Below are 14,644 nucleotides of genomic sequence, written 5' to 3' on the forward strand. Positions count from 1 at the left end.
TGTATGAATAGAAAAATGTCCGCCGGGTCATATATACTAAGTGTACAATTTGTAATTTTGATCCAGATAATGAGTCCGTATGAAATCGAAGGACTGGAGCGAACATTAATGGCTGAATATTTCTACTTTAAGAAACATTTGACAAAATTATTGCTTGTTTTTGATGCACATGCCTTACATATATATATATATATATATATATGACACAGAGTAAGCAGTTTACTCAATCGTCTTATCAGTAAAAGTTTAAGTCTGTTAATTATATATAATATATTGGATACATATACTTACTAGATGCATACTTATTATTGTAATCCCTATATAAAACACGGGGATTTATATACATTCTTGATCACTCGACAAGAAAGCAACTTGTATACCTTTCAATATTTGACCAAGAAGAATCATTCGCTGAGGAGGGTTGTAGCCTTTTAAATTTTCAGCACATATTGGATATGTTATAAGAAATGGTGTCGCATTCAAATAAAATGCCTGGTAAATTTTACGGATAGTGTCAGCTCTTGAACAAAACTTCATAAGAAATGTTGTCCGTTTATTTGTATATGCTTGTCTTGTCAACCTTTAATTGATCTGTATTTGCTTTTACTTCGTTTATTCTGTTAGTTGTTACTGAAATAATAATTTTCAATGATAAAACTGAACTACTTAACAGTGGTGCATAAATTAAGTGCACAATGGGTATTCATATTATTTTTCAAATACTTATTTATCATAATCGTGTGTTTTTGTGTTTATTCAATTTAATTTATTGAAAACATAAAACTACTTAATCGTACGGAAGCCACTTATCAGGAAACTTATCATATAACAAGAATAAGTGTTTATAATATCCTTGCATTCAATCATTATACAGAAAAAAACACTGAATATGTTATAAAACAACTAGCTAATAACAAATCCATAGAGCTGATATCAGATGAAGAGTAATATTTGCGATACTTTATATTTATTTTACATTGTGTTCTTTAAATGATTTATCTCAGTAATTTCTTGTCTCAGCTGGACTTAAAATATTGGTGTTTAGCAATCCTTTGATTACAAGTCCAACGCGTTTACCACTGGGCCTCACCACCAAATTAATCAAATACTAGTACTGTAGGCATGGTTGATCATAACTTAGCAGTACATCCATTTTACTGGCTTTCCCGGATAATTACCCACTAATTATCCATTTCTTCACCTATTTAGCCAACATAATTTCTGAATCCGACTCAGTGCCGAAGATTATATTATTATAGAGACTTTTCACCTCGCCTTTGATACCTGGATTTCAAATCCAACGATGCTCTCTCTCTCTCTCCTTTGAACCAAGTTGGCGGCTTTATACACTGAGAATTTGGATGATGACAAATTTAAAGGTCTAGTTTCGTTAATTCAAACTAACAAGGAATTCACTACTGCAAAAATATATCTTACTTAACAATATCTATTGTAATACTATTCATTATTTAAACACAATCATGCATGAAAGTAAAAAATACATGGGGAAAGTTATAGATATTAATAAAACGCAATCTATCGTTTTAAAGAAACATATATACTTATAGGTATGGTTAGTGATTTTATGTGTTTATGTAGTTCTCGAACTTGTCTGTATTAGTAAAAAAGCACAGAAAATGATGAGGTGTCGAATTCAGCTTAAAACACGTTTTCCATCTATTTAAAGGGGTACTTTTGGCATTGGACAAAACTGTAATAGCGTAGGAACTGTATATTGTTATAATATATTCCAGATCGTGATAATTTCAATTGATTTATTTTTTCCCTCGCTATTACCCGCACAGACGTGTTTTCGAATTTACACTCGCGTTAAAAACGATACACAGCGAATAAGAAATAGAACGACGAAACCACTGCTGAATACAAGTGAATACCAGTTACTGAATTTAGCTGTGTGTAAACGCTTCTCCTTTAACACTATTCTAATAAAAGACTTTACTAAATCACCACTGTGTCCCATGTGCTGACCTTAGACAAACGATTATACATTTGGTTACACGCAATATTTTTATGAAATTTTATTATATACAATTGTAAGAGGAAAACAAATTGAAAATCAAATTTTAAAGGAAAGGGAAGGGACAACTAAACACTTTGCTTATGGTACATGTTAAAGTGATTCGAGATACCCTGACAGGCCAGAAATTGATCCCTTTTTCATACGATTTGCGCAAAATAAAAAGACGCTGGAGAAATGCACTTGCTTGACCCCGAAAAAAACAACAACAAAAATTATTAGTTATTAAAGAAATAACTACACGATAATTTGCCGATAAATTTAAGGGCCTAGTAAATTTGTGGTAATTTAGTATTTGAACGGAAGTCAAAATACTACTATCACATTTTGCATAAACAGACATACAGATAAAATCGTTGTATGTCATCACTGTTAATATACAGTTTACAGATGACCAAACATCAAGCCATTTTATACCTTCAATTAAACGCCATGTGTGAAATCCAATCCTGCTGTTTGTAGACCATATTGTTCTATTTTAATTCTGTGTCTGTTACTTTCAAAAGTATCTAAGTACCTTTATTGTGCTTTATAACATTCAAATCACAAGTTTATACATTGAACTTCTCAATATCAAATAAATAAGCTTTTATTTTATAATATGACATTTTGTAAGAGTGTTGTATACATTTCTTTGGAAAATTGAAACAAGTTAGGCAGAAGTTATCATCGTCAAGAATATTGCAAGTGACATTAATGTAGTGACGAACAAGTAAATTATAAAGAAAATAACGTCTGTGCACGACACAATATCGGACCAATCATGGCCATCCTCGTCGGAACTGTCCGTCCCGATGCTACTTTGAAGACTTTCACTCGATTGTTTCCCACTCAATTGTGATTCATTGTCTTCTTCGTGAGGCTGCTTCTCTTGCTCCGTCTCATCGTCACCAAACAACGAAGCTGTGTTGTAATTTTGGCTCAATACAGACGCTGGCCTTTTGCGACAGCCTATAGACATAGGACGTTGTGTCAAAACTGAAAGTACTCGGCCATCCTTTCTTGAACCTGGTCGACTTGTTCCAACCGATATTGCCCTACCAGTACTAGCTAAAGCAAGTCCGTGATCCTCTGAGGAGAACAATCTATTTACAGATAATGGCCGATATTCTGTTGAGGATACCGGTCGATTCATTTTATACTCAGAAGCTGAACTAGCTTGTAAATCCATTATTTCATCAAATATGGAACCGGACTGATACCCTACGCTTTCATCTGTGTTTATCCTTAAATCCCTTGAAGACTCACCTCTAGATAGATGTCTATTTACAACTCTTTCCTCTGTTGGTTTATCTAACTTTTGCAAATTTCCTTGTGATGAATCGTCTGATTTATTATTATTAATGATGTTTAAAACATTGGTTACATTTACATTAGGTCTACTTACTTGTTCGGTGTCCTTGTAAGTGTTTTCATTCAATCTTGAATCTATAAGTGTGTTGTTTTCGCTTTTATTTGTAAGCTTATTATCAAGAGTTATTGGCTTCGCATTTTTTATCGTATCTTTATCTTGTGTTGTGTCTGGAACGGATGTTTTGCTATAGTTACCACTGGTAGAGCACGTTCCTTTCTCAAAGTCTTCTTTAAAATGCTCCAACTCATAGAGATCATATTCAGGATTAACGTTATCAACAGTTTGGTTCTCAGAATAAATAAAACCATTGTTTTCTTTTTCTTCCTTTTCGAATTTATTTTCTGTTTTTCTATCAAACGGATGTTTTGGTACATCTTCTGGTTCTTCAGTTTCATTACGTACAAGCGTTATATGTCCTTCCTTTGGATCTTTATCATGAAAAGTGTTTTGCTTATTATACGTTCCAGGTAGCTCTTGCAAATCTTTTGATAAAGCTGTGGAGGGTCTTATAATTGTATTTGCTTCAAAAAGAGTAGTTTCCCTTTCAAAAGAAAACCTACTATTGTCACGTTTTCGAGGGAGTACAAACCTGTCATTTTCCTCTGGTTCTAAATTTTCCTCATTGTCTATCTTAAAAGCAACAGTCCTTTTCTTTGGAGATGGTGAACTATGGTAGCCACTGCTGTCACTTGTACTTGCTTCGTTATCTCCTTTCGTAGTGTTTCTGTTTACGTCGATGTCTGCTTTCTTAATGCGTTTGCGCTTTGAATTTTCACCTGTTTTGGCAAAAGGTAAGTAGGTTCGAAACTTCAATGTATAGTAAATCATTTTTTCGAAGCATTGTGGAATAGGATACCTTCGGCTCTCCAATGTTAAAGCTCTTATTTGCAATACGCTTATCAAAAGGGCAATGGCGCTCATTATGGTCATTGTCAGCAGAAATGCAGCATACAGGGAGATGGTGTCAGAGTTGTCTGGCAACGACTGGTTGTTGATTATCAAGAGAACAACAAAGGATAGAAATATCGTAACACTGAACCCCGATTTTTCTCCAGATTCAGTAGGAATTATGAACGTAACGACATTCATATAAGCCAACATTATGATTGGGATTGTCATATAAAAGGTTACGTAACGTGAATTACGTTCAATAGTCAAGAAGAATTCTACAACTTTATGATTATTGTTTATTTCTTGTTTGGTTTCGGTTGCAATTAGTTTCCATTCAGAATTCTCTTGAAAATTTGGATGTATTTGAAGTCCGAGCGTTCCAAGCTCTGTAACAACTTCACTGTCATCGCTAGACCAAGTCCCAAACTGGAAAAAAAATTCATACACTATCCGATGCTTATAGTAGTTAAATACTAAAATGAATATACTCAGCTTTCTTATTCTTAACAGTTGATTCATTTTTTATTTAAATACCGCATTTATAAGGCACGATCGGGCACTTATGCAAAACCGATCGATCTTTTAAACCAAGGAGGGTGGTTTTCTCCATAAAGGAATCCTTTAACAGTGATGATCGGAATTTGTCAAACATTTTAATTTTGAACTTATAAGACTATGGTTTCATCTAAATGGTATGTACCTTAAGAATGCATATCTGTCTGTCGTATGGATAGTGTGTTAGATCAACTTTACACACAGACTCCATAACCTGATAGGGTTTCCATATACAAGATCCATTATAATTGATATCTACAAACATGAACTTGGCTCCCATTGCAGTTATCTTAGAAAACCCGTTCATCAATGCAATGTCCGGTTTCCAAAGGTCGTTCTGTGGGAGAAGCACCTGCACGATTCCTTGGCGTTTGGTAGGGTCCCAGGATAGGCTTGGATCTTCCCACGTCACTTCAAATTGTCCTGTAGAAGTTAGCTTTTGTTCGACCTAAGAAGTTATATTTCATGTAGTTGACAAAACATACGAAGTATAATGATTTACAAAACATGTGACTTTCAGAATAATTAATTTTACAATTCATATTTAATTCGAAATTGAACATAAATGCATTTCACTGTGAGAGAAAATAATGTTTTAATTCATTTATTATGCATAGTTATCAACGTTCTATTAACATCACATCATGTGTTGTGACTATTTTTTTTCAATTTATTTGACAACAACTCAAAATATCTTAACAGACCCGTACCATATACACGTGAAATAATTCATACGATATACCTACCTAGTAATCATTTAAAAAAATGACAATTGTGTTTTATATAATTTTAATTTTATAGTTTAAGAGCATACCTCGTCCATTCCGTTTATTCCAACGAAATAGAAATCTACATAAGCTCTTATAGCTTCACTAAGGTCTCTTGTCGGCAGATTTTCATTGGAATAGTTCGTTAACATTTCTTTTACCGCGTCAACTACAGCGCCCACTGGTGGACCAAACGTTGTTGTCGACGTTGTTGGTGCGATTGGCACTGCCTTTTCCTCTTCCATGGAAAATAGAAAGCTAAATAATGATTCATTTAAACCTTTTAAGAATATTGATAAAATTGAATGAATCGGATTTGGTTTTAATACGCGAATGAGATTTCTATAAACTGTCCAGTAAGATTATGTCTTACACTGCACGATATATAAACCCACCTGAACCGGCTTATTACGAATTACTGTGCTTTATAGGAAATAAATGTTTCTCAATATGAATCCCTTTATCATATATGGGGAATTTTCTCATCATTGCAATTTCATTTTCCTTTATTTTTCTCATTTTATTCTCAATCACTAATTACTAATACTCCACAGATTATTGCAGTAAGTGACACTTATAGTTTTCTCTTGCAATTGACGAGCGTTACAAATCTTAACCTTTCGCACTTCAATTTCATTTAATATTTAAAGCGCCACACCATTGCTGATTCTTATAAGATAAATCATTTATTTGTTTGAGCTTGTGTCTTTTAATGTAATCTTAACTGTTAGTTATTCGACAATATGTATATGTTCAGCCAAGTATTATTAACGTTGCGTTTTCAATTCGGAATATTTGCATTTGTATATGTTTGAAAATTAGTATACATGTACGTATATTCGAGTGTGTATTCTTTACTATTATGAACCGATTCATTACCGCATTTAAAAACAAACATTAATAAACTATATTTGTCAGTATATAGTATTAATTTAATTTCATACAGTAGTAACCATCATTAAGAATATGTAAGCTAACAGTTCATGTTTTAAAGATCAAACAAAAGGTTACCTACATTATATATTCAATATAAAATAACACTTTACATTTTAAGCAGAAAATGACAATTACTCAAGGTGTGGCAATATTTCATGTGACATACCTGCGTAGTAATTTATCAAAAATCCAGACTGTGTAATATAACCGTCACTATGGAAATGAAGAAGATATTCTTCACCGTCAAGATTATATTGTTTCTTCCAGTAACCACATACAGTATCATGGACGCCATCTTTTATACATGGCCCTTTAAAAAGCAATACTAATTTAAGTAACAGTAGTAAATACGCTATATATAAATCTGCAAGCAAAGATAACACTTAATACAATTTATTCTAATTGAATTATCTATTTCAGTATACATTGCAGATAATTTAAAATATATGCCAAAATGTATTGTTTGGTTTATAAATACAGAAATTTGAATATAACGAGAAATAATAGCATAAAACCTGAATAAAAACTAGCTGTAAGTGGTTTATTACCTATAGTAAACTTAAGTCTTTGGTGTTTTTGTAATTTGGACAACTTAACCGTTTAAACAGTTTTATGAAAACATTGGTATACATAACAACACTGCCTGGTACGTGAAACGGTGTGGGTTTTCTGTGCAACGGTGTATCCATCTAAGATGGAGGCACGATATATAAACAAGGTACGTCTACTAGTATGTATTTATACAAATGCATTATAAATTTTAAAAAGAATATAGTTGTATATAACGTAAAAAATAAATTCACTATAAGATCGATATGTTTACCATGTACGATTTATATAAATTATTTACTTAAATATTTATGTGGTTTACTTTGTGTCAATTATTATTTTTTATTTAGACGACGAATATTATTTGACCTCAAAGCAACTGTTATATTGCAGACATAGTCGGTAATCTGTGTGTTTGAAACGCACGTCATTTCAATTTCACAGCGGAAAAAAAATATTAGTATAATATACTTTTGTGTTACTGCCAACGCCACTTTAAAGTGGTTTAAAATAAAACTATGGGTATGTATCTACAACATTATTATAGACGTTCCAGAATGGGAAATTTCATAGACGTCCTTGATCTGTGAGAAGAGATGATAAAAAACATTACCATTATACAAGACGAGTCGATCATAGATACAGTTATATGATCTCTCAATACTGATGCTGATAATGTCAAGGACAATTCTGTAACCTGTGGTGTTAGCGTTGAAAAACAACCAAAATACTTCAATGTTCCTAAAAAACAAAAGTAATAATTAAGTGATCAAGTAAGACTACTTTTCTATCAAACAACTTTTTAAAAAAAAAAGATTATACTCTAAACACGAAGGTATTGATGATAATAAGGTGCATTTTTAAAGAATACTTGCGAAATAAAGTTTATATATTCAGTTAAGACGATTAATCCCCCTTTTTTAAAGATTTTTATAAAGATTTTTTAAACATGATATATATTTCAAAAGACTGAAACGCTATTTTAACGTTATTTAAAGATAGCTGATGCCTTTAATGTCTAGATCTTGCCACGACAACAGAATAACCATTGCAATATCACAAAGTCACACATAAATAACGTCCATGTTCTAATCAATGGTACAACATGTAAATATTCAATTGACGTATGCTTCATGAACGGTTTTCGTATAACACTAATACGATGATTTTTTTTTCTGAGATATTTCGTAGGAAAATGAACCCAATAGTCTATACGAATGAACTTACTCATGGAAAAAAAACTTTTACCTATCTATGTCTAGCATTAAATTTTACCACACGCTGAAGTAAAACACAATATATTTTTAATTTTTAACTTAAATTTGTGTTTGTTCATAATTATCTTATTATTTCTTTTCGTTCATCATTCAATATAACATTTTCTACTTTATAGTGCTTATACAAACAAATAGATTTTTTCTTCTTTTTTTTTTTGTTCCAAATAAATATATATATATGATGTACAAATTATGTGACGAAATCTTTTCATTCAACTTTTCCATGACGTTACCCATGATATAAAAATTATTTCATTCCTTATAATTATATATTTTTTATCTATAAATTCTTAAGACTCACAAAGGGTAATCTGATGTGCCAAATCCCGTCGAAGAGATGTTGTTTATATATGTATAATTGTTGAAAATGTAGTTTTCCAATCTGTTATACAAAACAGCGTGTGTGTCATAGTCAGCTTTACACCCAGGATACGCTGAAGCATATTAAAAAAAAGTTAAAGTAAGACACTTAGAATACAAACTTAGTTTAATTCTGAGAAGTTGAATAACTGCGTTCCCTGACTCCAAATACATTAATCCTTCTCCAGTGATTTCTTTACGTCATTAAATTAAAAGAAATTAGATTTCGATTAGAAATAGCAAACTTATCAGTCCGGGTGGGAGATGTAAAAACGCATGGTGCTATATTTAATGAAATGCAAGAACTCAAATAAGATATACTTGTTCAACAAACTTTGTGTTTTCTGCTGAACATTTGTTGTTAGCATAAAACACCTATCAGGTATCAAATGTATCATTTGTTATAGTCACGAATTACACTTACTGTTGTCAACAGCCTTTATTCTTATTCTGAACCCAGCTTTTTGTATGATATAGTCTGAGGAAAACACTATTAGCATTTGAGTGCTTGAACTTCTGTACACAGATGTTGGTCGAATCGATCCACAAAACTTGTTTAACATTGTGTTCGTTGTCAAGTTACCTAAAACAATAATTTCAATAGATTTTTAAACATAAAACCCTGTACAGATTTCCAAAAGTGTTGATTCATTTTGTAAAGAATTTCAATTTAAACGCTAAATAGTCACCGTTCACAATGGAAGGAGGGAGTGTGCAATACATCTTTAATTATTTATTATTTACTTAATTCTAATAATGCAAACGTATGTGTTTATATTATGTGTTTATGAATAAATATTAACGTTTAAGTTATAAAAAAACAGATACATTCGTCAATGGATAATAGTTAACAACTTATATTTTACCCTTTTTTTAAGAAATGCTCACAAATCTTCTAAATAGATCGGTTTTCTTATTCTTGATAGTTTTGAATTGTGATTGCTATCATATACATGTATAATAAATTCTGCTGCGAATGTGTTTTGCTTAGATTTTCGCATTGTTATATTTTTAAAATTAATGTGGATCAAGAAAGACAAAATTGTTTCCTGTAAATCGGTTAGTATAAATTCATATAATAAAGATTTCGGAATAGTTAAACTGTTATTTATGTTTACCGTCGTAAAATATGACGTAATCATAGCGACAGTAGCTATTGCTTTCAATAGCGTATGTTTCATTGTCAAAATATGCTTCGACTGCATAGTTGTCCGGTGCCGTGACGTACCATCTACAATATATGTTACTGAAGAAAAAAGGTATAGTTATAACTACACATGATGTATATCAGCTACTTTGAAACGCTGTTGCTTTCAATTTTTATATTTTTACAATTGCCTGGTTCCTCTGTATATCAATTAACGCAGGAATATGAATCACGCAGTCATTATGCAAACGTATTGATAACCCAATCTGTGCAAAGCTATGTCCGAAACGAGTAGCACAGTAGATTAACGGACCAAAATATTTTAAAGTAAATTAAACAAAAATTAGGTTTGGGCGGCTGCTTTGATACTATATTTTATCTAGCATTACATGTACACGCCGTATATTTATGCAGAAATGATGTCAGATTGCTTCAATGATCAGGCGTTTATTCATTTCTTCATTCATTGCGTACTTTTATATCAATGAAGTCGTTTACCAATCAATTGTACTATTTTCTTCAGATAGAAAGTAATCATACAGGTGCATCGTAAATGTTTATATGTACACGCTGTTACAGTCTCTACGGTCACAATTCAAATATATAGTGCAATTAGCATGCAAAAATTCTATATTTCCTAAGATAAAGCATGTAACATTCTATTGTGTAACTTTCTGTTCAGTTAATAGCAATTTTGGCAGCCAATCATCTGCCATGGGTTATGGTCAGAATTCAAGTCTTTCGCACATTTGAATAAACAAATATCAAATATGTCAAATAATTGTACCTTGGATACGCCCCGCTCTCGTAGTTAGGTGAATATATGTAGTCAAAATTTGGTGATATAGATGCAGTCATGTACGCCCCAGATGCCGTACAATTATCGAAAACTCCAAAAGTCTGCGTCTCTGTTGGGGCCTCTGTTGCCGATGTTTGTGCGGCTGCTGTTGATAATGTTGTTACTACAATGTTTTAGATATAAATACATGGAAATCTTTTTAACAAAGATATGGAAATATTTATCTTTAAAAATGTTAAATGTGAGATTAGATAATAGAAGTTTACAACAAATTTGTTATGAAAGAGTTTTAAATAGGCAGTTTACTAATTAAGTTAAGTGTCCAACCAGATTATGCCATCGTTAGTTCTAAAGGGGTTCGTTGATAGATAAACTGTAGTGTTTTAATAGCCAGTTTAAAAAGTTTATGCAAACATAATCAATTTGCTTGAGGTTATAACCACAGATATCTGTCGGACGACATTGATAGTTCATTTGAAGCTTGTGTCCTTTGTGAAAAATTAATCGTTGAATCTAAACACGCACTAATTAATTAAAAGATAACCAAAACAATCATTGTCAAAGAAAACCGTTTTGCAATTATTGTTATAAGCAGTAGAACTTGTAATGGTTTGTTTGCTTGGTTTGTTGGTTGTACGGTCATACCGACACTATTAATGTTATAATGTGGCTTACTAGCTTATCCGGTGGGTCATTCCAATTGTCTTAGTAAATGACATAGACGTTGGAATTGCGTAACAATGTCATATTGCAAAAGCGCTTTACACTAGAAAACAGCTAAAGTAAGCAGGTTTTGGGGTTTTACAATCGAAAAAAGTAAATGCATTTGTTTCATTAAATAAATAAAAACTTACCTGGTTTGATCTGATACAATATGATGTATGTAAAAAATAAGATAAAATACGCCGAACATTTCATGATTAATTAAATATCCATATAGATCTGTTTTTCAACTTTTTCCTATGTGCATTTTGATTATCACAATTAACTTGATAAAGATTTTTTTAAACGTATTGTATCAGCTGATAAGCACTTCGCGCGTTATTTACAATCAATTGCGTTTTATTTGGCATTGACATTGAGGGTTTTTTGTCTTCAGCATGTATACCTTGAGGCATTTAAACGAAAATGATATCAGCCACAGAAAAAATGTTACGTTCAAATAATAGGACTATATGAAACATAAATTATTCGTGCCGCTTTCTTTTTAATCACTTAAGATTTTCAGTGCAGAACATAAAACAAAACATTCAATGACCTTGTCGACCAAACGTTATATGATAGAACAGATAAGAGCGAAACATTAGACAACTCGTAACAATTAGAACCCGAGGTTTATTTTCTCTCTCTTCTGTTCCCTTTACTTAAGGTTCAAATATGATATACCGGAATGTATACTAACGGGGGACTATATAGCTTCTAATGAGTACTTAATATATCAGAGCTTTAACTACATCAAATGAATTATTACCAAATCATAGAGATTGTTACAAATATAATTTAAAATCTAAGATAATATGGTAAATGTCTTCTATTGTTTTAGATACGGCAACCGTTCGACCGGACAAGTTACTACATTGTTTTGTCATTTCATTTATAACCATTCTATCTTACGACTTTTGAAGGGTTTGATTATATGTACATGGTGATTTTATATGTAACTCATTTTTCAAAATATTGGCTTGAGAAGTTTAAATGGAACTTTTTTTCTAAAAAATATTTGGAAAGGTATATCAATTCTGAAAGGTAGATCTTTTCCATGCGCTTTCATTGTGACACTGAAAAATTGTGAATATATGTTGATCACTTATAGCTGTTTAAGATTTATTTCTACAAGAAGGAGACTAAAAGGTAGCATTCACTGAATGCATCCCTTCCCTGAAGCAACGGTATCGAAAAGGAACGCTTAACGCCCAGAAGAAAGAAAACATAGAGGAAAAGTTGTCAATTACACTACCAATAACTAAAAGGAACTTTAAATGAAAAAGATACTGTACTTGTTTATATGTTATAATAAAAGGAAACATAATTTATAACCTATGTTGTTGCTGCCGCTGTTTTGTAGTGAGTGTGTGTGCGTGCGTGCGTGCGTGTGTGCGTGTGTTGCTGCTGTTGTCGATGTTTTACATTCAGGAGATAATAATAATATGGTATCTTATTTAAACGCAACATTACTTTCAATAACCCTCTCAAAAACTTCAAAAATCAAACTAATACGCCAAAAGCGTCTGCTAAGTTTTAAAAGGTATCTACCCCGAAACTAGTCAAACGCCCTTTTCAATTTTATAAGACAAAACAATAAAAAGAAATGTTGTCAGTGTAAAGAATTTAAAGATCAAAGAATAAAAAAAACAAATATAGTTGTGTTTTATCACTAAAGACCATCTATTAAAATATAAAACAAAAAGCCAATGACCTTGACAACGAAAGGTCACATTATTTGAAATTTGATACGAGACATGATATCCTTTATTTGTTGAAAAATAATGTTTTAAAATATGACGAAAATGTACTCGTCTGGTGGTTAAAAACTTATTTACGAATAAAAATTGTAGATAATAAAATAAAAAGAAATTACATCACATTATTAAAGAAATGTGGTGATTCTTGCAACCCACTCATTTTTACAGTTGCAAAGAGTTAATTTGTGTGTGTTTTATTATATATTTTTTTATTAAGCACGAAATACTATGTCGTGCACACGAGTTACTAAGTCGTGCGCACGAGATAATAAAGTTTTGCGCACGATTTGAAAATGAGTTACTATATCGTTAGTACGAGTAACAATGTCGTAAGCACGAGTTATTATAGCGTGCGCACGAAATGATAATTCCTAAGAACGAGATACTGTTTAGGGGGTACGAGCTATTAAATCGTGCACACGAGTTACCATGTTGGGCGCAAGGGTTAGTTAGGTGGTGTGCGTGAGTGACCCTGTAGTGTGCATGAGTGACTATGTCGTGAGTATGAGTTACCATGTCGTGTGCACAAGATGCTGTGTCGTGAGCACAAGTTATTTAGTCGTGCACATTAGTGACTATGTCGTTCGCAGGAGTTACTTTGTCTTGAACACTAGTTACTTTGTCTTGAGTACAATTTACTTAGTATAGCGCACAAATTGATAAAGTTGCGAGCACGAGTATCTTTGTCTTTTGAAAAAGTTACTATGTCGTGCATACGAGATAATCAAGCCGTGTGCATAAGCTAATTTGCCATGCACATAAATTACTTTGTCATGAGCACGAGTAACTATGTCATGCGAAGGAAATAAATAAGTCGTGCGCATAACAAAATTAACCAATTAAATTGCACTTTAAATTAGTATAATTAAGCAAAGAAAATTCCTGGTTAAAATTTTACATACAACATTCATCTTTGAAACTACTGAAGGTATTCACTCAAAACTTGATACATGTCTATAGGATCAGTAGAAGGTCAATAGCCAAGGCCCATAAATCAGAAATTTATTTTGACCAAGTAATGGCTATCCCCTTTGATGGCATAGAAACTCGTTCTAACGACAAAAATACTTGTTATCACGACGTAGTATTTCGTGCGCATGACTAAACTACATTACATGCACGACATAGTATCTCGTGCGCACGACTTACTAACTTGTGTGCACGACTTATTTACTTACTTGTGGAAACGACAAAAAGCTCGTGCTCACAACTTAATTATCTCGTGCATTCACTTAGTAACTCGTGCTTACGAGATTAATGAAAGTATACACTTGACACCTGTGTGCCACCGATTAAATGTCTTATACCACATAGTGACTCGTGCTTACGATTTAATTATCTCGTGAGCACGACATAATTATCACTTGCGCACGACATAGTTACACTTATACACGACTTAATTATCTCGTGCGCACAACTTTATTAACTCGTTCTAACGACTTTATAACTTGTGCGCACAACATCGTAACTCGTGCGCACGAGATAAAATAAAAACACATACATGTCTCC

At 32.3% G+C, this 14,644-nt stretch overlaps 1 protein-coding gene across 1 annotated transcript; it reads right to left on the bottom strand.

Annotated features, from left to right (window-relative positions):
- Positions 1-2,609: 2,609 nt before the first annotated feature.
- LOC132737494 (uncharacterized) lies at positions 2,610-11,747 on the bottom strand. Its single transcript, XM_060724790.1, has 10 exons — positions 11,528-11,747; positions 10,662-10,836; positions 9,846-9,973; positions 9,152-9,310; positions 8,669-8,801; positions 7,704-7,831; positions 6,708-6,851; positions 5,653-5,843; positions 4,984-5,286; positions 2,610-4,709 (listed from the first exon to the last, which is right to left on the bottom strand). Exons 1-10 carry the CDS (start codon positions 11,589-11,591, stop codon positions 2,691-2,693), a joined length of 3,444 nt encoding a protein of 1,147 aa, XP_060580773.1. The 5' UTR covers positions 11,592-11,747; the 3' UTR covers positions 2,610-2,690.
- Between the last annotated feature and the right edge of the window lie 2,897 nt (positions 11,748-14,644).

The sequence above is a fragment of the Ruditapes philippinarum genome, unplaced genomic scaffold, assembly GCF_026571515.1.
Source record: "Ruditapes philippinarum isolate M1 unplaced genomic scaffold, ASM2657151v2 ctg765_1_1_1_1, whole genome shotgun sequence".
In the NCBI taxonomy this organism is placed as follows: domain Eukaryota; kingdom Metazoa; phylum Mollusca; class Bivalvia; order Venerida; family Veneridae; genus Ruditapes; species Ruditapes philippinarum.

What these genes read in the sequence shown, in the direction of transcription:
- LOC132737494 (XM_060724790.1), bottom strand. Translation starts at nt 11,591, where the DNA reads ATGAAATGTTCGGCGTATTTTATCTTATTTTTTACATACATCATATTG. An exon ending in GGCACATCAGATTACCCTTT is followed by an intron (nt 7,832 to 8,668) that starts GTGAGTCTTAAG and finishes TTTGTTTTTTAG; the next exon opens with GAACATTGAAGTATTTTGGT. An exon ending in GAATAAACGGAATGGACGAG is followed by an intron (nt 5,287 to 5,652) that starts GTATGCTCTTAA and finishes ATAACTTCTTAG; the next exon opens with GTCGAACAAAAGCTAACTTC.